Genomic DNA, 21,512 nt, shown 5'->3' on the forward strand with positions numbered 1-21,512 from the left:
ATTAGGAGTAAATAATGCCTAGAATACCTGAAAAAGAAGAGCTGTACAGGAAATCACCAGCACAAGTAACGAGGTAATGTTGTGTCAAAGTGACCTAGAGCCTGGTGCATTTGCATAAGCGGAGCCAGCGAATGCGGCTGCGAACAAGGTAGGACTCTCGCTTGCTGTAATCGGACAGCAGACATGAGTGAAGGTCCTACCTCGAGCTTGACTGCGCTACTTCGAGGGCAGCAGCTTTCATAACTGCATCACCAGGGTACAGGTCGTTTTGACCCGATAATAATAAAAAGTGGAATAGTTGCATTGTTAACCCAAGAACTCAGCATAAAAGAAACAATACAAGAAAGAAAGCCGACAATGTTCGGCCTCGACTTATATAGACATCTGCCTATTGGGATTGCGGTACCAGGATGAATTTCTAGGAACCCACCGCTTCTGCGACAACCTATCCTGGAACTAGCAGATTTGTTCCAATGCACGAAAGGCAGTCAACCTTTTAAGGGGAAATTTGGGCGGAAATAATGAAGCTCAGAGTTCCCAGAAGAGCGCTTGTCGTACTCGAAACAAGTGAAAACTAGTCACAATAGGTTTTTGCTCGGTGTACTGCCATATGCTCAGCTGCCGTTGCAATTAACTCTAGGATTTGCGAATTGCATACATTTCTTCTCCAAATGTGAGCGCATTGAGCAAATAAGTGAAGCAAAAGCGACAGTGAGAAGCACAGCGCTAAAGCGTCGAAGAAATTATCAGAGCAAACCACAGAGGAACCAAAAATTAGACTCGCCACAGCAGGACACGGCACCCGCAAGCGATAGACGTGGGATATGTGGTTATGTGTGTGCATTAACGCACATCACACAAACACACCATAGAAAAAAATAATACTGTGGTGTCACTGCTGTGAAGTTTGCTTGCAGACGATAAAAAGATCTTCACTACTCTACTGCTCTACTACATACTCATAGCTTCTTGCACCATAAACCATTGTAGGTGTCAAAACGACATGAAGCACGGGGCAATTGCGCGTGGCGGTTAGGAGCGTACCCACCTCGGCTCCAACTGCTGCCTCCACCGCCCCGCTTCCAGCGCGTACGCAAATGCACCGTGCTTCATGTTGTTTTGGTCCGACTATAATAGGGTCAAAGTGACATGAAGCACCTTGCAGTTGCGTAAGCAGCTGCGCTCAAAGTGATACGGTGTGGTGTAGCGGTTAAGGTCGAGTATTGCTAGCACCATTCCTTGCTGCAGTTCGCGGTGGTCCCATCTTTATTCCCACCGTTTTTTCTACCGCGCCGCTTCGAACACAGCCGCTTACGCAACTGCATACTGTTTCATGTCGTTTTGACCGTAATATATTTTTCGATTTATCTTTCTTCTTCGTTCAATCGTAGCGTTCAGTGGCAAGTCCCGCTCTCCGCATCAGAGAGTTCCAGTTCGTGCGGTCGTGTGCTTGATTAGGATGCATTCCAGCTAGCTCCATGTCACTGTTAAATGCACCAAGCCAGATCTGTTTGGGTTCACTGTCCTGTCATCGCTTCTCGGTGTCATCTAATCCGTGCCAATCCTACAGGCTTTCACCCTGTACGACATGACCGTATCATCGGAGACTTATTTCGGGCATCTTTCTGGCTATGGTAGGCACACCAGTGTCCACCAGATATCTTCGTTGCGGATGTGGTCAAAGTGAGTGGCACATATCGATCCCAACCGCTACACTGGATCACCTCGATTCGAGCGCAGCCGCTTATGCACCGGCACTGAGCTTCAGCTGTTTTCTTTGTAGACGATCAAGCATCCTCTCGTCACATGACACGCCAGTAGCTGATCGTCACTCTCGCCATGCAGCGTTTGCACGAACGGTAACCTCACGTGCAATGCTGCCAACAGTTCTGATGGTACCGGACTCGTTTACGTAAGTCGTCATGTCATTTTAAGGTTGGAGTGTACTCCAATCCTTGCTTCCCCATCGCGTTACACTTGAGCACTTGCTAATCCGGTTCTCCTTTGTCTTGGAAGGCAGCATGACGACTTAGTCATAGAGTAGTGGTGAAAGCTTCAGATCTACCGTGGTGACGGCTTTAGAGAGCAGCGCAGAGAAGCCCGATGTAGGTAGATGAAGGTGAGGGATATCTGCTATTGTCGCCAGTTGTTCACATCTTCACCGTGGCGTGCCATCCTTGTATATATGTCTGCCCACGTTTCTCAGTCTGCACCAGAGCAAGAGCTAGTACCGAATCCATACATTCGTAACTTTTTCATAGTTTGCGAGACTAGGTCTCTCGCACTGCCTATCGACACTGAGTGAGCGAAGTACGCTCAGGTCGCCAATGCCCGGCAGTCCAGTAACGGAACGGAGAGTTGTTTTTTTTTGTATTCTTTTTCAAATTCCACGCTTTCTTTAGGTATTACACTATTCGAGTTGGACTTTGAATGTGTGGTGGATGACTGAATCTTTTTGCAAAATCCTTTGGGTAGCTTTGAGGATGTAACTGGATGTTTGTAGCTTTAACGTGCCCAGAACCATCTACTCAAATGCTTAATTGCATTCATTACGAGCATGCTGCGGTCAGACTCGTATGCACACTACACTCTATGAAATCAACGTATTAGGTGTTCAACGTTTATTGCAGTGAATTCTGTTGGCTTGGCGTTGAAATAGATTGCTTTTTCAACACCAGAGTACCGTAATGTGATGTAATGTGTAATGAAATGTTTGTGTTGACGTGAGGAAGGAAGTAAATCGGCATTATTTCAATATGACATCACATAGGAAGGGAGATGGAAAAGGGGAATTCAGTTGTCGAATAAACTTCTAAATTGCCCGCCCCGTAATCAGACAAAGATCTTGGAGGTAAAACAAAGAAGAGAAAATATTTGGATAAATTATCAAGAGAAATTGAGGACAAGTTCTTGGTCATCTTACCATTGTGCAAATTTTGTCAACGTCGCTGAACCAGCTTCAGCTTGTTGCCCACCACAGTTCAGTAAAAAAACCTGCGACCTCACTCTCTCCACCTCATTTTGTATCTGACATGCAATAGTTTACATTTGTTAGTGACGTATTCGTTCAACGTTAACATCGATGGTGACAATCATCTGCAAACGTTTGGAGAAACGCATCTTCCTCCGCGAAGCATCGATCTCGAAAACTTGCGCCATATTCGATCGCAAAGTAGGCCGTTTTGACTAGAGTATGACTACCGTGCGGTTTATTCGCCGTCGCTAATAATAATAGAGTATCCACTTTGATCAAAAGAAGAATACAGTAGTTAGATATTTGGTATATGCTAAAGTTTTGGAACCTAACCGGTTACATGGACTTTTAGTTCATGGACAGATGGACTCTTTCCCAATGCCAGTGAATATACTTTGAGAATTTATTGTTGCTTTGTTCGGATATCATAGCAACTTTCCGCTCGAAATATTTGAGCTTTTCCAAGAATTCAAAGTAATAAGTGAGAACACCTGAAGTCACTAGATATTCCGGTCACTTGAGTCATTCTACTTGAAACACAGAAGGTATCACTTGAATTTATTCGTTTGATTATCCTATAGTGTGCTAAAAAACTAAAAAAGAAAGTTCTCGCGTACATCACTGTAGCCTTAGGTTCCCGTGATCGTTGACGTGTAGTTCGATCGATTGCAACCGATTAACCGTGACCGTGAAACAACGTGATAACTTGTGTACTGCATTTTTTTGATTCGACATATTGATGTATTTGTAAATATTTCACATTCTTTATACATGAAAAGTGTCATAAAAGTGGTGAATGAGAAGAAATTACCCGTGTTGTCATGCAATACATGTGAGTTCTTTGGACATAAGAAATCTAAAATAAAATGAGCTATGACTTGGATTCGTTGAGATTCTTAGCGAGACTACTGGATCGAGACATGCTGGATGTGGAGAGCTTCTTCTTAGCAGACATTCCGTCTCGAGTGGACAGCGAGGAGAGAGACGTTTCCCTAGAGAGCTGAAAAATAAGGTTTTTGGTAGCGAAACATTCACGGTACTTTAGAATGTGAATTAGATGATTTAGAATGATACTAAGTATTTTCCAATTCGGTAAGAGAGAAGAACGGTGGGGAAATCCATGATTCTCACAACTTTTGCAGCTTTTAAGACATTAGCACCTGATTGAGAACTACACTTACAGGAGAACTGTTGCTTTTAAACAAAAAAGCGAACGCGATGAATTCGCAGTATAGGGTGTCGCCTCTTAACTGTCTCATGCTTAACCCCTATGCAATCTTATATGCGCGAAAAAAAAAACTAACAGGTAAAGAACTCATTATGTTAGAAAAGCAGAATGTCATTGATTTTAATGACTTTAGTTTTGAGAACGCAAACAAATAACAACAAAAATTTGAATGTAAACAATCAGATGTTACATTACAGCAAAGAACAAACAGAATGGAACATTTTAAGATTCAATCGAAAACGAAGGAATAGAAAAGTCAGTGAGCTCGTTGCTCATTAGGGCTAGAGGAGCCATCGAGGAGCGATCCTTTGTGATAAATAAAACCATGAAAATTAAGGGCTAACAGTTATAAATTCGAAAACCGATCGGTTCGAGAATGAGCTACTAAGTCTAACGCTTTTTTTAAAACGAGCCATCCCTCTCCCATTTACACAATCGGAATTTTCTAATGTCAATCCGTGTCGCTGCCTCTGTTTGAGGAAATGACGATTATCGCATGCGTGTACCTTGACCTAGATTCAACAAATCTTCCTAGATGTTTGCTAATTCTGCAGTATTATCGCATTTGACGCAATCTAAAAGCAACAGAGGAAGTGAATCTGCTTCTAGGAAATGCAGAAAGCTTTCAGGCCCAATGATAAGTGATGAGTAAGTGGTACGGTATACTAAAATGCACCTGACTGCAACTTCCAGGACCATTTTTGCTCTTCTTGTAGGGGGAAAAGGAGCAGACTGAAGCTTTCGAGGACGGTGCAGCCCATACCTGAAATTTATCCGTATTACGTGGAATAAACTCATACCGATCCCTCTGCCATCATCTCGGGACCTACCTGCCTATCAGCGGATCCCCACCAAGTGAACACAAAAACGGGAAGAGCTGCTACAAGCGCTGAAACCCGAAAAACCATCGACCACTCCGAGGCAGCGCCTAGAACGAAGATTCTGATTTTAAGCATACATAGTTAAATTTACAATACAAAATGCACGCTAAACGTTCTAAAACACTACTTATTATTGACAAACCTTGTTGAACGATGTGTTTTGTAAGGATTTTATTCATAATGCTGAACCATGCAACAGCAAAGAACGACCAGCCGGTGATTATTCCCGAAAATGGAGGCGCAAGCTGGACCAGCGCTGTGATCACTCCTGGTGTATGCATACCTGAAAGTTGTGTTCCTCTCCTAATCTCCCACAGAGAACATTTCTGCGTATTTCCGTTCTAGGACGTTTCCCATACTACTCGCATTTCATCCTAGGAAGAAATGACTTTTGTGAAAACAACATGTTGTAAATTGCCCTAATTTTATGTTTTTGCACCTGACCTCAGCAGGAACATTCTTTTGTCTTTCGGTTTGATGACTAGATAAACGTTTTCAGGGATCTTTTGTCGATTTGCTTCTAGCTGTTTATTGGGAAAGTGGATGGATTTGTTTATAAATGACTTATTGCTTTGCAACAATTTCCCCGTATGTGAGTCCGTGCCACGAGTGAAATCGCGTTTATAATCGGAAAATTCACCAGCTGTCATCCTATACTACACTCGCTTCAGTTTTTTCGAGTTATGCAGGGAAAATTTTTGCAAAAGTCTTCTACACTGGTTTCCCAAAGAATAAGCGTGATCTCTTTATGGAGACCTTAAAAGATGTTGTTGCCTCATCGGGAGCAATCTTAAGCTATTCATTGTTTTAAACTCTCTTCATATTCTCGGGACCAATACGAGGGAGGAGAATTTGTGCAAACTTTTAGATTTCTTCCAAAAATAACCCAAATGGCAAAAATGAACCTTTATTTTTGAAAGTACATTCTCCATCTCGTACTCTGATAGAGTAGAGCAGCAAGTTCGTGGTTTACTTAAAATACATGTGATTTGCTCGTTCTGGTTCGTACGACTACCTCTCACGTTCGATTTAGGGCACAAACTGGATCTATTAGAGTCCACTGGGCAAAGAAACTACTCATGTTGCAAAGGATGCGTCACTTCGTCGTTTCCGCTAACACATGTAACCACACATGAATCTGGATAAAAAAAAATCCAGAGTGACCTCAATGATCGTTGGGATAATTTTCAGCGGATCATAGAAAACCCAATTCTTCAAAAAAAAACAGTCAGGAAAAATTCCTTCCTGTCAAGTTTCATTAAAACGGAGCAGTTATTCTTGAATGAGCTCAGTAGACAACACTCGAACAGAGCAAAGAGAAATGATCTAATATTTGACTTTCTTTCCGTTATTATTGGGGATCTCATCTCAACCGGAACACTTTGGGATCCTGATCGTCGCTCTTCTCACTTTCGCGAGTAGTTCTTATTTATATGAATGGAAATAGAATAAATGTACAAGAATAGAAAAAAAAACAAAGAAGAAAAGACTAGGAATTGTAATTTCCTCGAGTTCTCAGTAGGGAAAGAAGTGGTAAAAAGACAAACAGTAAAATCCGATGCGAAGATGCTGAACAACGCCAACTAATCCAGGGATCAGAGTCTTCAGTAGCACTCAGTTCGCCAGTTCACCTTACGATGCAACTCTTTGCATCCAAACAAAGAGCAAAACTCACTTCACACCTCTTCCTTTCGTGAGTTATGTGCAAAAAAAGGAAAGAAAAAGAGAGTTAAAGAGAAGAGTAAAGAGTTCCCTCCTTGGGTAAACTCACACCTTTGATTCTCCTAAGGACTCTGGTTCTTGGACTCGTAGGTCTTTGACATTTTCGCTGTGATAGCCGAAAACTACGTCAGTAACGATATCTACTACTGGAGCGAACGGAACAGTAGTAGATAGGGTTCAGAAAGTTATTTCCCGAAGCACTGATTTTAATTACCTGCGAATACCATAGCTCCACAAAGCGAGACGACTGCAAAAACGGCGCGGGTTTTGTCGAACAACGGCACGATAAAAATGCACATCGCGAGACCTCCAGAGGCTACAGCATTGAATCCCTGAAGCGGTGACATTTTTAGTAAAAGGAATTTTCAAGTAATTGATATTGGTGTTTTCAAGTGCTCATTGACAAGAAATGGATAGTGCGGGTCGGAAGTAGGATGCCATTATCATGTCACTTTCATATTCTCTGTGACTTGTCAGATGTAGAACTAAACGATGACTAAATAATTACAGTGTGATGAATAAATAAATGAAAATAAAATAAATAAATAAATATATAATACAATACAACAATAAAATAAGTAAATGATAATACAAATAATGTATAATTTTAAATCATGTGCATGCAGTTTTGCCTCCTGATCCCTAAATACAGTTACCAACTGTAGCATTTCAGCGACGATGGGAAAGACCATAACTCATAATTTTTGTCGCGATGCCGATCGATAGGTGAAGATCAAAGTCACGGTTTAAAACTAGCTATTGTTACGTCGGCAGATAATATTGGAGCTATAGTAGGGTCAAAACGACATAAAGCTCAGTTTCGTAAGGAATGCTACCATTAGATCCCATTTATCCTTGCAAATCACATCGCACTATAAGTAAATTCGACCGCAGTTGAACAAAAGTGCAAGCAAATTTCAGAACTAGATCAACATTAATCGTTTCCGGAACCGTACCCATCACCGTCGATTACGATAATGTAGGGAAAAAATGAACAACCTTGCAGACAACTGTCTTGTCCATGTCTCTCTTCGTAACGAGATAGGAGGCGAATGACGACGACACAGTCTTTGAGAGGAATAGGCAGAGAATAGGTAGCGCAGCGATCAGTCCATTTTGCGTGGGTGCAAATTCGAGCACGTCACGCATGTAGTTCGGAAGAAACTGGAATGGGTCAATTATAAAAAAAAATACTACTCATCTAAGGGCAACACTAACTTGCCAAAAACCAACGGATAAACAAAACTGTGAAGTGAAATAAATCCTTAGTGTTCTAAATCGACAACAATGTACAGTCGAAGGAAAACTACCTAAAGTTTGGTGCAGTTGCGTAAGCGGCCGCGCGCAGAGCGATGCGGTGGAGCTTGCGGTTGCGATCGAGTCGAGATCCTCGCTAGGCCCACTCATCTCTGAGGCTCGGATGAAGTCGGTAATGGTCCCAACTTGATCGCAACCGCCACCTCGACCGCAGGCGCTTTAGCAATTGCATTTGGTCGTTTTGACCCAACTATAACCAGGATTCGAGAGCAGTTCAATGTGATTATCTGATATTTCTGATGTAACAAGTTGCCAAGAATTAGATCAACGTCAATCGTTTCCGGAACCGTGCCCATCACCGTCGATTAAAAAAGTAGGTATAGTACACCAAATGAACTGCTAACTTAGATTAGCAAAACGATCAAGTGATATTAAGGTGGCGGTCTACCTCAGAAAGCTCCAGAATCGAAGAAAACGAGTGAATCTATCAAGAAAAACCCGTTCTTACAAAATATAAACAAACACGGGGAAAAAAATTCATGTGTGGAGCTGTAGAGCGCGCAAATCAAACTGACTGCATAGCATGTTTGTCACGAACAGCTATTCGGAAAGTTCTAGAAAGTTCTTTATTTCCTCCAATATGCACGGGGAGACCCATTGCATTTCAAGGAGAATATGAGAATCTTCAAAACCGTATTTAAAAAAAAAACAACCTGAAGCATGATGACGAGCGGGTATTCGTGACATACTAAGGCGAATATGGATGCCCACAGAGCTCCGGATTTCAGCATCGCTTGGTACGGGACTCGTCGACTGCGATCCGTTCGTTTCCCTATCGATTCGCATGCGATCCTTCAACGTCCATCGTTATGATCTTTAACGCACACGAGGACAGCTGTGCTGGGACGAGGTTGCTCACCTGCTTTCGATGAAATTCCGTTCTCGTCCCGAAATACAACATTGTTTCGACGGTTTATCAGCTCCGAATGGAATCCAAAATACTGTGACTAGTATGGATATACATGCGGAGAGGTAAAATATTGCCGGCCATCCATCGAGGATATCCTTCCTTGTGCAAAGGTAGCCGGCTGTTGGTAAGATGAATAGGGTGCCTGGAATGTATTGATATTGTTATTGTGTTCTCTCTGTTGATTTTTTTGAGCTATAGCCAAGATTGTTATTGATCGTCTTTATTAAACAACATCTAACGTTTCGGCGTTATCGCCCTCGTCAGAGCCTGGAAAAATCGAAGCCAATGATTTATCCTCGAAGACGCCTCATCACCCTGCAGAAAGAATTCAAACGATAGACAAAGGACAACATAACGGCCAGTGCTTACCTCGTTTGCGCTGGATATTGTAACGTAACAAACCACCACGTACGAGTCACAAGGGTTTTTGCACAAGGGATCTGACGGCCCGCCCGGTAGATCAATTTTTGATATGGGGCTAGCTCGTTTGTGATCGCTCGCAATGCACTCATCCTTTCTGTGCATTTTTGAACTTCTGGCAGTTATCCGACATGTCTACGGCGTTCTGCATGTTGTGATCTCGGGTTCGAAAGATAGTATCTTAACTTCTACCTCTATTTCGAAGTTTTGATGACTTATTCTACGGCGCTTTGTTCCTGGCGGGGTGGAGAGTTTAGATTTTGCGAGCCAATCTAGATGCTCCTTTACCCGAATACATAGTGTGCGACTCGTTTCCCCTAAAACATCATCACCACAGGACCTGCATGTGATACGATCACCACTCCTGATACCATGGAATCCTCCTCTCTGCCATGTGGGCAAACTACACGTCACTCGCACGCACCGCGTCCACGAGCAAGCGGTCGAAGATCGATGAGTTCTCCTCACCAGCCCATTCAAGTAAAACCAATGAATAGACTGTGCTGAGGAATGAGAGTTGTGCAATTTCATTTTTTGTATTGTGTTCGTTATTGCTGCCTGATCTATGTCTTAAGCTTTGATTATCATCATAGTTATACTGATTACCATCTTAACTATACTGTTGCGCTCTCATGGGGACTTCTAAAGGCAATTGTAAGATCATCACAAAATTGACAATGTTAGGGTCTCTGTGTGGAACAATGAGGAGTTCAGGGCGTAGATTACGAATGCACACTACCATTGCGCACGCGCTGCGCGTCCACGAGCAAGCGGTCGGAAATCGATGAGGTCTCCTCACCAGCCCATTCAAGTAAAACCAATGAATAGGGTGTTGAGTGAACCGCAGCGTGTGCAAGGGTGGCGCGTTCTAACGTACCTCGTAGGAACAAATACCGTTCCCACGCCATCGTTTTTCAGGACTATTAGCAGGAACAGAGTGTTCATACTCGTATTCTACACTTCAAACTCTATATCTGCTGTACAGCGACCCCAACAACGTCAGTTCCGTGATATGGGTGGGTAGGCCCGTAGAAAACCGCGAACCCCTTATACATACACTATTTATAAATATAAATCCGTTTTTATCTTTATTTTATTATTTTTTATTTTTTTAAATTTTATTTTTCTATTTACATATACTACTACTATACTTTCTGTTCAAAGTACTTCACGTCTCAAATAATCCAGAAAAAAAGAGTATATTTGAGTGGTTACGATTTTTGCCGTTCGGACCACAACATTAGGTATAAACATGTATCCAAGAGATTACTGTAGAACTTTGAAAAGAAGACCCCTGAGTTTATTGCGGTACGAAAGAGCGCCCCCAGTAGCACTACGTAGCTTGTTTTCGCGCAGCTATTTCGATGGATGCGTGGGCGCGTCGCTTTGCATGTTGGTGGCGAGTGGGCGGTGGTGACGATGGCGGCGGCGGCGGCGGCAGAGTTCAAGTCTGTAGGTGGTCAATCCGGTCGCCATCAAGGACATCGTAGCGAGTTGTCGCCAGCGGCAGCAAGTCATCACATAACAATGACAATCCACGTTGATACGACACACACACATACACCCACAAAACAATCCGTGATCATTGACCATCGGAAAGAATGGTCAGGATGGCTCGTGACCAGGACGTAACTCACCTATTTGACGTCCTCCTGATATCAGGCCAATCGCAGCGGCTCGTTCGGATTGGGGGAACCATCTGGAACGAGTGGATTATTGCTGGATTCTAGGATGATCTAGCATAAGAAACTTCTACAGTTGTGCTAATTTGGGCTTGTGAGCAGTGCCGAGAATTGAATGAGTTGAATTGAATTGAATTGAATCGAATCGAATCGAATTGAATTCGTTCGAAAAAAGAGAAAATTCTCCAGAATTCTGCGTTGTTCCCCATAATTGAATTGTGTAAAGAATGATTGTTTCCTTTCCCTTCTCTCATCATTTTCTTATGACGTAATTTAAATTCAGAACGAAATAACATAACAAAGTAATAACAGAACTTTGATTTCATCTGTTCCGCCCACGTGAACCAGAACAAGTTTGTGGTTGCCGCATTGGAGAGAGATTATTTTCGTTTCCCATACAAATTTTATTAAAATTTCTTTAAATGGAAAAGTGCAGTGCAGAATTTCAATCCATCAATCAATACATCTTCAGGGACCGTATACGATCGTTACTTAAGAATTCGGTCACCATTTACCTGGTAATAAGTGAATTACACGCCGGCATTAAACATGCATCCGAAGCGCCGACGGCAATTCTCGCCGCCACCGCGAACCAAAACGATTCAGCGGCGAAAAGCGGAAGGACGAGATTCCCCACACAACACAACAGTAGAGCGACGAATACCTGAACATGGAAATTTCCTAGAAAATCTAAGAATCGACTGAGTTTCACGAATTTCATTCACATACCATCCATTTCCCGTTCAATCGATCTGCCCACATTCCTGTGACCAACGTGAGAAGTGAACCGGCATTTTGTGCGGCTAACACTAGACCTTCCTAAACTTATCCGGATGAGTACGTAAGCTGCATTAGGCGATTTTTTTCCTATTTAAGCATGACATTGAAGGTTTTTTTCTCCAGCAACTGAGGACGTTGAAGAACCTGTTCTTTTTTTCAGAGAGTGCAAAAGTAGGTTAAGAATTCATTGAAAAGAACCAGAAAAACGTGAAATGCAATGGAAAAACTACTAGAACGACAACGACTAGTATAAAAATCCGGCTTTTTTTTCTTCAAATAATATACATTTGTATATATATGTAATAAAATAGTATTAAATAATATATATTATATATGAACTTGTTCGATTTTTCACCCTCTAAATAAGCAAGTTTTCCAGAAAGTTCATGGTTTAAGGATTTATTACGTATTTCATTGAGTTTCTTCTCCCCAAAGAGAATTCTAAGAGAAGGCTTTTACTATAGAAATTTGTATCAGAGCTTGAAAAAATATAAAGAAAAAATATATAAAAAATTGTAAAATAAAAATATAAAGTTCGATCGAATCGAATATCGACAGGTGTTTCCCGAGTTGAATCGAATTTTCAAATATAAAACCCCAAAAAAGTGCAGGAATGTCTAATCGAATACGATTTTATTCTACTGGTCCTACGTTTCTACAGTAATCGTACAACAAGCCATGGAAATCACAAGAAAATAATGCTCTAAAATTGTAGATTAGTCGTAAATGCCTTCCATCCATGGTGTTGTTCCGAAAAACAGTAAACAAGAGTGCGAAAGGATAATCTGGAATCTTTCGTCGAAGTGTTTTCGTTGCTTAACGTCAATCAAAGTCAAGAGCTACTCTAACTGCTTTAAATTAGCACTAAGAACTCGTTATTTCATCAAAGTCGTTTGTCCGGTAATAAATGTATATATAAAGAAGGTCAAGAAGTGTATGTGGGTCCTGAAGAAGAATGAGCAGCTCACTATGTTCACTATGTTTCATATGATCATCTTCAAAGACAGCGTGTCACGAAACTGACGATGTTTTGGTCCTTATGGGCAAATACGGAGTTTGAGGTGTAGACTGCAAGTATGAGTTTGACCCCACTCCTTCTCCCCTAATCGTCCGGAAAAAGAGCGTGGGAAACGGCATTTGTTTCTACGAGACACGTGAAAACGCGCCACAATTGTGTATGTACCCAAGCGATCGAAAACCGATAAGGTATCCTCACAAGCTTATTCAAGCAAAACCAATGAATAGGTTGCTGAAGGAACCGCGGGGTGTGCAAGGGTGGCGCGTTCTAACGTACCTCGTAGGAACAAACGTAATTCCCACGCCGTTTTTTTTTGAGGGAAAGAGGAATTGAGTGAAGTCACGCTCATTCGCCAGTTGCATGATAATGCCGTGCCTTTAATGAAGCGGAGTGCTTCCCTCCTTCAAGTTCTTCTAATTATTTCTTATGTTTTTATATTTCATTTTATTTTTTTCATTTACTTTTTTTATTCTGTAGATTAAATTATTGATTAAATTCAATTATTCCAATTATTCTGCCGATTATATGTTGGTTCCCTTAGAACAATTTTCTAATCAGAAAAAAAAACATTTCCTTTTCGATTCCAGGACCGTTAAGAATTTTCGACTCTTAGGAGACATTCAGGATTTCGGAGAAGACTCGAGAAGTTTAGATGATTTGACAATGGAGATGAGAATACCTGTTCGGTCTTCCATTTAAGATCTCCTCCATAGCCGTGATGAGGGCATGAGGTCATGCAGATGAGTGCGACAGCGAGATTTGAGCTCGAGATTGAAAGCGTAATGAAACAACAGCACAACATTGCCGCAAGCATTAACCGCATCGACGGGAACAGCACCGAGGGCATTGCAAGATCTCCTGAAATGAGGTACGGTACGTTCCAGACAGATAAGAAACGAAGATTAATTTGTGCAACGATGAGGTTCCTTCGCGTTTCAGGATTACGACTGGGACAGAGAACGTACCTGCCTCACTGGGTGCATATACCGAAGCGGTAGCGGACGGGATTGGTCGATCTTCATTTAGATCTGGAAAAAAATGAACTGTACCCTATAAATGTCTTGGATACTTCCGAATATATAAAATACTGCGAGAAAAAACTGTATAAAACTTAAATAAAATCCTAATGAGCTCTGTGATTTCTTGTTTTTTGTCCTACAGTACACATATGGATGTTTTCAAATAAATAAATATTGCAAGATTTATGTGGTCCCAGCATTCTTAGCCGCTTGATTCTTGTCCTGTTCGATCAAACAAGTAAAACAGAAATGAAATAAATTTTCCAAAGCCACAAAAGCACAGCTCAACGAATGTTTCACTCGTTATTTCTTTCTTTTTAGTTCAAATCTTATAAAATTATGATTGCGCAATTTTTCCTCTCGGAATTTTCGCTATTGTTTCAGAGTCATTAGAAAAAGTTTACGAAGGTTCTGTCTTCATAACAACCTTTTTTCTATCTTTCTTTCTTTTTCACCCTTTCAAAATATGTAGGTGTGTCTATTCCGCTAACGCCACAAATAATCTTAGAATTGTATGCACGTTTTGGTTTATAGGTTGGAATCCAACGTGCTAGTTAGTGCCGGATTTAGTTCCTAGAAAATCCCTACCAAATGAAAAAAAAAACTATAAAAATAAAAACAATCTAAAATAAGAGTAGTAAAATAATATTAAAATAGTAATATGAACAAACAATATAAAGATTATAGCGAAATAATAATATGAATAATAATGACTGATACAATAGTAATAAAAATAATAACACAGTAATAGAGAATAGTACAAAATATATGCAAATAAATATGAAATAAATTTGAAAATCCCAGTAACGATCAACAGAAATGGTAATTTATGCGAAATGAAAGATAAAAAATGCGAAATTTCTGCGAATTTATCGCTGAGGCACAAGTAGCGAAAAATTCGCAGCCCTCCATCGAGAGTAAAAAACGGAGCACAGGCATCGAGCAGACCACAGCCTGTAGGTCCGCCAACAGTAACGTGAACGTGAAGATCAGGAATTTCTAGCTGTTCTCTATTAAGAGTGAAATTGAAGGAGCAGCGCACAAGAGCATAAAACCACATCTCCTGCTTTGCACATGTATTTTAATTCTTATAATGAAACTATGAGATTTTTTTAAAATCAACTATAAATGTGTGTACAAGAATTTCATATCGTAATTTAGTTTGAAGCAGTGAGTATCTGTATGAAAATAAATTTTATTGATATTTAAAAACCCTGTGTCAAGAAAAAAAAAACTGCTCACGACAAGTAAATGTAGATTAAAAGTATTTGCATCGAGCACGAGACATGAATATCTGCTCAAATGGGTATCCGTGACACTGATTTATGAAGGCGCGGGAAAAAATAGCGCCAAAAAAAACCTAACATTCGATGAAATTCAAATTTTCACATCTGAATGAACTGTTCAATTTACCTTCTGATCCATCCTAATGGGTTGAAAAAGTGTCCAAGCTTTATCGTTTGCACCTCCTTTTTAGGTAAGGAGAAACCGATAGAAGATGCGATTTATGTGCACGAAATCATAAGTCTCATCTTCTAAAGTTTTTTTTCTCTTTTTTTCGTTAGAGGTTTTCCCTGAAACCTAGGAGTGCCCCGCCAGAGCGCGGAGAAACGTGAGGGGGGGGGGGGCTTTAATGGATCTGAGCTTGACCTACTTTTTTGTATTTTTGCGTTCCATGGAATCTATGTGGACGAGTGACTTTGCGGCAGTGGATAGGAAAGGTTTTCACTTTATTAGTGATGTGGTTTTTTCGGAAAGTAAATTAAATAAACCCACGAACAAATTAATACTGTTTGGATGTATCTATGTCCTGTAGAGCGAGTTTCGTTACCCGGCAGATGTATTAAGTCAGTGTTTTTATCCTCTCAGACAAGTCTGGTACCAATTTATATTATTTTTGTTTTATTTTATTTTTATTTTTATTTTTTATTTTTTTTAAAATTTCACCACGTTTATTATTTAGTTATTTTTATTTATTTTATTTTTATTTATTTTATTTTTATTTATCCACTTCCTCTTCTTTTTCCTAATTATACAAATAAATAAGTAGATTATAATAATAATGTGGCGCAATAGATAATAATACATAGTGAAATAATAACTAAACAACAATATAATGATATAAAATAGTGTTAAATATAAATCATGGAAAAAAATAAATATAAAATATAGAAAATGGAATAAAGAAAAGAAGTAAATAAAATATAAAATCATATAGACTATAAGTAAATGTAAAATAATGACCTGATATATTCGAGTTTGAGCAATAGAAAAGACTTTGAAACGTGAGAAAAAATCCTCATATTGAAGATATTTTTTCAAAATTCATGGTTACATGCTCTCTTCAAATTTTTTGAGAGAATTAAAACAAAGAATATTTCAGATGAAGAGTCATAGAAAATAAAAAAATAAAAAAATATAAAACAAAGCAAAATATAAAAACGGAAAAAAGAGCATTAGGTTTTTAATTTATTCGTTTCACTATATTTGTTTTCTTTTCTTTTTCATTCCTCTTTTTTTATTTTTCTGTTTTTTATTTGTAGTATTTTTCTGTTTGCTGTAATTGTTTTGTGTTTGTCCTTGCCACATCCTTTTTGGGACGTCATTGAGTGTAATAAATAAATGAACAAGTAAATAAATGGATAAATAGAATAGAGAATAAAAAGAACGGAAAATAGGAAACGAAAAGAAAATTAAGAACAAAAAAAGGAAAAGAAAATAAATAAAGAATAATAATAAATAATTTCATGGCATTCTTGACTTTGCGATCCGACATTTTGGTAAAAGTATTAGGTCGAACGTGAGCGCATCCTTTGAGCCCTAAATCTACACGCGAACTCGAGCTGAGCTCAACTGGAAGAAGGTCTCGAAGCGAGAAAGAGACATGTGAAGCGTCTTGACCGCGCGAATGTTGTTCTTTGATCTTGTTTGTTCTATTTATAATTATCCAAGTAGTTCAAGGAAATATATTCTTCTTAAATGACAGATGAGATAGCAATCAATCGAAGAACTGATCACGCGCACCGATCACTGCAGCAGTTCTGAGTTGACCTTCGGCGGTCAGCCGAGTAAACACTGCCAATCTTTCCTCCGGATCTGGCACGTGACTGTAATAAACGAGAAGAGCGCAACGGATTAGTTGCGTAAATTCACTACCAATCCATTAATTAGTTAAAATAATAATGAAAAAATGGTTAAATTAAAATTAAAGTAGTTAAAATAATAAGTTAATAATTAGATGATAGTAATAATAATAATAATAATAATAATAATAATAATAATAATAATAATAATAATAATAATAATAATAATAATAATGATAATAATAATAATAATAACTGACCATAAAAAATTAGTTAAATCAATAATAATAAAATAATAAGTTAAGGCAATAATAATAATTAACCAATAAATAATAAATAATAAATAAATAAATAAATCTAATCAGTTGGCTCTTTAAGAGCAAATTTTTTTAAATCAAGAAAAATCACTTTCTTTCCCGAGCGCTCATCCAAGAAAGTGGACGGTGCCGAAGGAAAGAACTAAACACATCATAAAACAATTTTGAGCACAATACGTGAAAAAAAAACAAACGCTGCCATATTTGGTAAAGTTTTAGGAAGATGATAAACGATGCTGTTTACAGGTAACATTCCATCAAGGCAAACAGAATATTTTTCAGAAAAACCCCTTCTGACTTTACACACATTGAAAAGAGTTTTTCACTCATGGTGTCCTAATTTTATTGAAAACACGTGTCTATTTTAAGGAAAACAGTGAAGAATTTCATATGGTTGTGAGAGCAATCTTTCTTGATACGGTATTTCTTTATACAGTACTTTAAAATCCTATAACCTAAAGAAAAATTAAAATAAAATCTAATCTACTGACGTTGAGTCAAGGATTTAATGTAGTAGATTATTTTCTAGGAAGAACGAAACAAGAGCATCGTTTCCGCAATTGGTTCATAGGATTTGATTGAATTCCAGAATTTCCAGAAATTCTCCCTTTCACAAAATGCGTTTATTATATTTTAAAAGAGAAGAAAGTAAGGAAAATCCATTTGTACTCGTAACTCACGTCTCCGACTCATCGGTCCCCAGTTTCCATTCTCAAATTATAACAAATCCTTCAAATTTGATAATAAACCATAACTAAACAAAAATAGTAAATAATAATCGAGTAATACGACTCGTTTTAAAGCGCTCCCCTCAGTGAATATCCAAATTCTTTTGAATAGAATAATTTTTGATTTAAGGACCATGATTGTCTCCGGTAAGAATTAGGATGGGAATGTTTGAGAGACATCGCAAAGTGGATTCGTCAAAAGTTTTTTTTTTTGATATTTCTGTGTGATCTATTCGATAATATTTTTCTTTATTTTTAATATTTCGATATTTTGGTATTGGTATATTTACTCATAAGACGGATATTAGCAAAATTGCATGGAAGAACTAATCTATTCGAGAAAGCGAGTAGGAAAAGTGATATTTTCCCGGATATTTTCCACGAATGCGTCTATTTTTCGTCGTAGTTCTTTTAGTTTCTTCACTGTACGCAGGTGTGACCATTCCCCGTTACGCGGGCTACAGAACAGAACGGGAACAATCGACGCATTCCCTTTTACATTTCCGCTTCCATTACTTTTCGTCGTAATCGATAACCCGAGATGAGAAAGTACGCCGAAGTGGATGGGTGGGTGGATGGACGGTGGGTGATGGTGGGTGTAGCGCGCTCCGTCGGAAAGCAATGATTCTGTTGAATTTTGAAGAGTACAGGTGAAAAAAAAACAGAATTAAGAAAACAGAATTTATTAATTAAGTTGAAAATTATTTATTAGTTAAATTAAAAAACAGAATTAAGAAAACAGAATATTAAGAAAACAGAATTAGAATTTAGCACGATTCGACGTCGAGTAAAACGACATTTACCGCAACGGGCAAACTTAGCCTCAAACGACTCCTGAATTATTGCAGTCCACTGTATTACAACTAGTATTCAATATTCCTAGTAAAAAAAAAGTCAAAATAAATAAGATAGGGGATAAAATAGGATGAAAAATGGATCGTTTCGCCTCTACCTAGACGATTCATTTTTGAATTAGCCTTCCTTGAGAACGCTTGAAAATGAACTCTAATAGTTTCCTGACGGTTACTGTAGAAACCGTCAGGAGTAGTTAGATTTAGCGATTAGGACTGTGAAGGTATTACTGACTTTTTCTTTGGATCTTAGCATAAGATACATCACGACGGCGATTCGTTACTGCCACGGCCATATAAGAATTTTAATGTTAGTATTATTGTTGTAATTATATTATTTTATTATAATAATATTATTATTATTTTGTATTATTCTATTTTTATTCATAGTATTATTATTGTTATTTTTAGTAACAATAGATTTCAATTAGATTTTTAAAAGATTTAGTAGTAGATTTTAATATCGAGTATTAAGATCTACATTTATATTGTATTATATTATTATATATAAAGATTAATACATTACTTATTAAAATGTTAGGATTTATATTTACTTATATTATATAATTATATATCAGGATTATTATTGCTATTTATGATAATGTTATGGAATTATATTTATGTATATCATATTATATTATTATATATGTTTATATATGTATTTTTAGAGAAATTTCACTACTTTTGTATTCTTCTGGTTCAGCTTCTTACAGAAAACTAGTTTTGTGAGGTATTTGGTGATAAACAGCACGTATTCCTGATTTTCCAGGCTCTAAAGAAGTCGACGACGACGATAAGTTGGTCGAAAAAAGGAATCGTTTACAGTTTTGACCGCGCGCATCACTTAAAGGCTAGGCTGCACTTAAACTCATTAATAGATTAAGTCCTCCATCAGCGCAATGTCCATCGACCTAATAGAGTCAGTTGGTCTACTTTTTTGTGGTTTCTACGCTCCGAAAAGGCCCTCCTAAGCCACAAGGGAAATTTTTTTTGAGGAAAAAAGCTCTGTTTAACTAAACCGAACTTTTAAAAATCTATGTTGAATTTTCATGGATCTAAAAACTGTCATTTTGAGTCAGAGTGACTCCACGGATGACTTTAGAGCGCGAATTGTATAGATATGCCATATTCTTGGCTGGAACACATAAATACTGCTATATTATTACATATTATTACACACTATATATATTGTACATATCATTGCATTGTTATTACTAATATTATTATATATTACGTATTATGTATTGTATTATTATACATTATATTACTGCATTACATTATACAGCTATTATTACAACGGAAACCCATGAAAATCTCGAGTGGATTCAATGATTTTGAAAAATTTATCAATGAACCTGAAAAACAATGGTCGAAGATACAAAAACATTTTTTAACGTAACTTGAAGACTCCCCTTATCCTTGAAAAATTGATATCTTGTTTATCTAAAGCTTTATTCTGCGATTTTATTTCGAATTCGTTCCAGAAAACTAATTTCAAGGATTTTGCACTGAGTTAGGTGAGTAGAGTTTCGAAATGCTTTGATTGAAAAAAGCACAAAAATATTATAAAATAAAAATAAAATGTTTCATTATTATTAAAAATAAACAGGAAGAAAAAATTATATTAGAAAAAAATCGAGAACGATTTTACTGTAACACGATTCAGTGGCTTTTTTTAAGAAAAAGAAGTCAAATTATAGTTAAGAATTTCAGAAGGATTCTGAACATGGCGATGAGCGAAGTTAAAAAAAGTGTTCTGTGGCGATCCGCATCGCGCGAGAACCAAAGCCGAAAAAAAACACAGAAAACGCGGATTTTGTGCCGAGAAAAGGATATATCACGAGAAAAAAAAGGATAAAATTGAAGAGCTTCACTAAGACCCCGAACAGATAAATGGATCACGTAAGCTAGAGGAAAAACACCGTACCTATACGAAAAATAGTCTTCTCCGGTGGTGGATCTAGACTGGTCGATCTATCAAGACGAGACATCATCAAATCATTGACGGAAGAGGGCGGAGCGCAACGAACGTAGCGACACAGTCGTCAGGCCCCACTAAAAACGAAAACATTCGTCAGCCGACCACAGCCAGCCAGCCAGCCGGCGACCAGCGCGCGCACGTACAAAGCAGCTGCTGGTCAGCAAGCAGTAGTCGAAATCCATGCGGTTATTATTCAAAAGTAAACTAAACTCTGTCATTACAGTACTTTCACAACGTAGATTTTTATTAGTTGATTACTTATTATTCTAAATTTAATTACTTATTATTCTTAATTCTTAGTTATTTTATTTTATAATTTGTTATTTCAATTCATATAATTGTTTTGTTTAATTTTTTAATACTATTATTTTAACTAACTGATGGATAGGTGATGAACGTAACGTTTTAATATTCCAAAAAAAATTAAAGTATAATAAAAATATAAATAAAAAATATAAATACAATGAAAAATAAAGCAATAAAAATATATTTAAAAAAATCTAAATTTTCATATATTCGAGATTATTAAAACAGTAATTTTATTGTTTTGTTAATTTCCATCTTCTATTTTTATTTTAATCCTAATTAATTAATTAATAAA

The 21,512-nt window shown here is 38.0% G+C and overlaps 1 protein-coding gene across 4 annotated transcripts; it reads right to left on the reverse strand.

Annotated features, from left to right (window-relative positions):
- Position 1: 1 nt before the first annotated feature.
- RB195_000289 (uncharacterized protein) lies at positions 2–20,921 on the reverse strand (the record flags this gene model as incomplete). 4 transcript variants are annotated; one of them, XM_064196537.1, is made up of 17 exons in its annotated part: positions 3,846–3,974; positions 4,879–4,965; positions 5,033–5,130; positions 5,226–5,366; positions 7,020–7,137; positions 7,805–7,969; positions 8,776–8,914; positions 8,982–9,174; positions 9,272–9,347; positions 9,402–9,587; positions 9,645–9,769; positions 11,090–11,151; positions 11,650–11,798; positions 11,864–11,953; positions 13,612–13,790; positions 13,898–13,960; positions 20,858–20,921. In XM_064196537.1, the coding sequence occupies 17 exons, from the start codon at positions 20,919–20,921 to the stop codon at positions 3,846–3,848; spliced, it is 2,064 nt and encodes a 687-aa protein (XP_064052420.1). The 4 variants fall into 4 exon arrangements, with proteins under 4 accessions (XP_064052418.1, XP_064052419.1, XP_064052420.1 ...); XM_064196539.1 differs by lacking the exons at positions 9,272–9,347; positions 9,402–9,587; positions 9,645–9,769 and adding exons at positions 2–27; positions 431–450 and having other exon boundaries at positions 3,853–3,974; XM_064196538.1 differs by lacking the exons at positions 9,645–9,769; positions 11,090–11,151; positions 11,650–11,798; ... (2 more) ...; positions 13,898–13,960; positions 20,858–20,921 and adding exons at positions 2–27; positions 431–450 and having other exon boundaries at positions 3,853–3,974; positions 9,402–9,557.
- Between the last annotated feature and the right edge of the window lie 591 nt (positions 20,922–21,512).

This window comes from Necator americanus, chromosome IV, assembly GCF_031761385.1.
Source record: "Necator americanus strain Aroian chromosome IV, whole genome shotgun sequence".
Classification (NCBI taxonomy): Eukaryota; Metazoa; Nematoda; class Chromadorea; order Rhabditida; family Ancylostomatidae; genus Necator; species Necator americanus.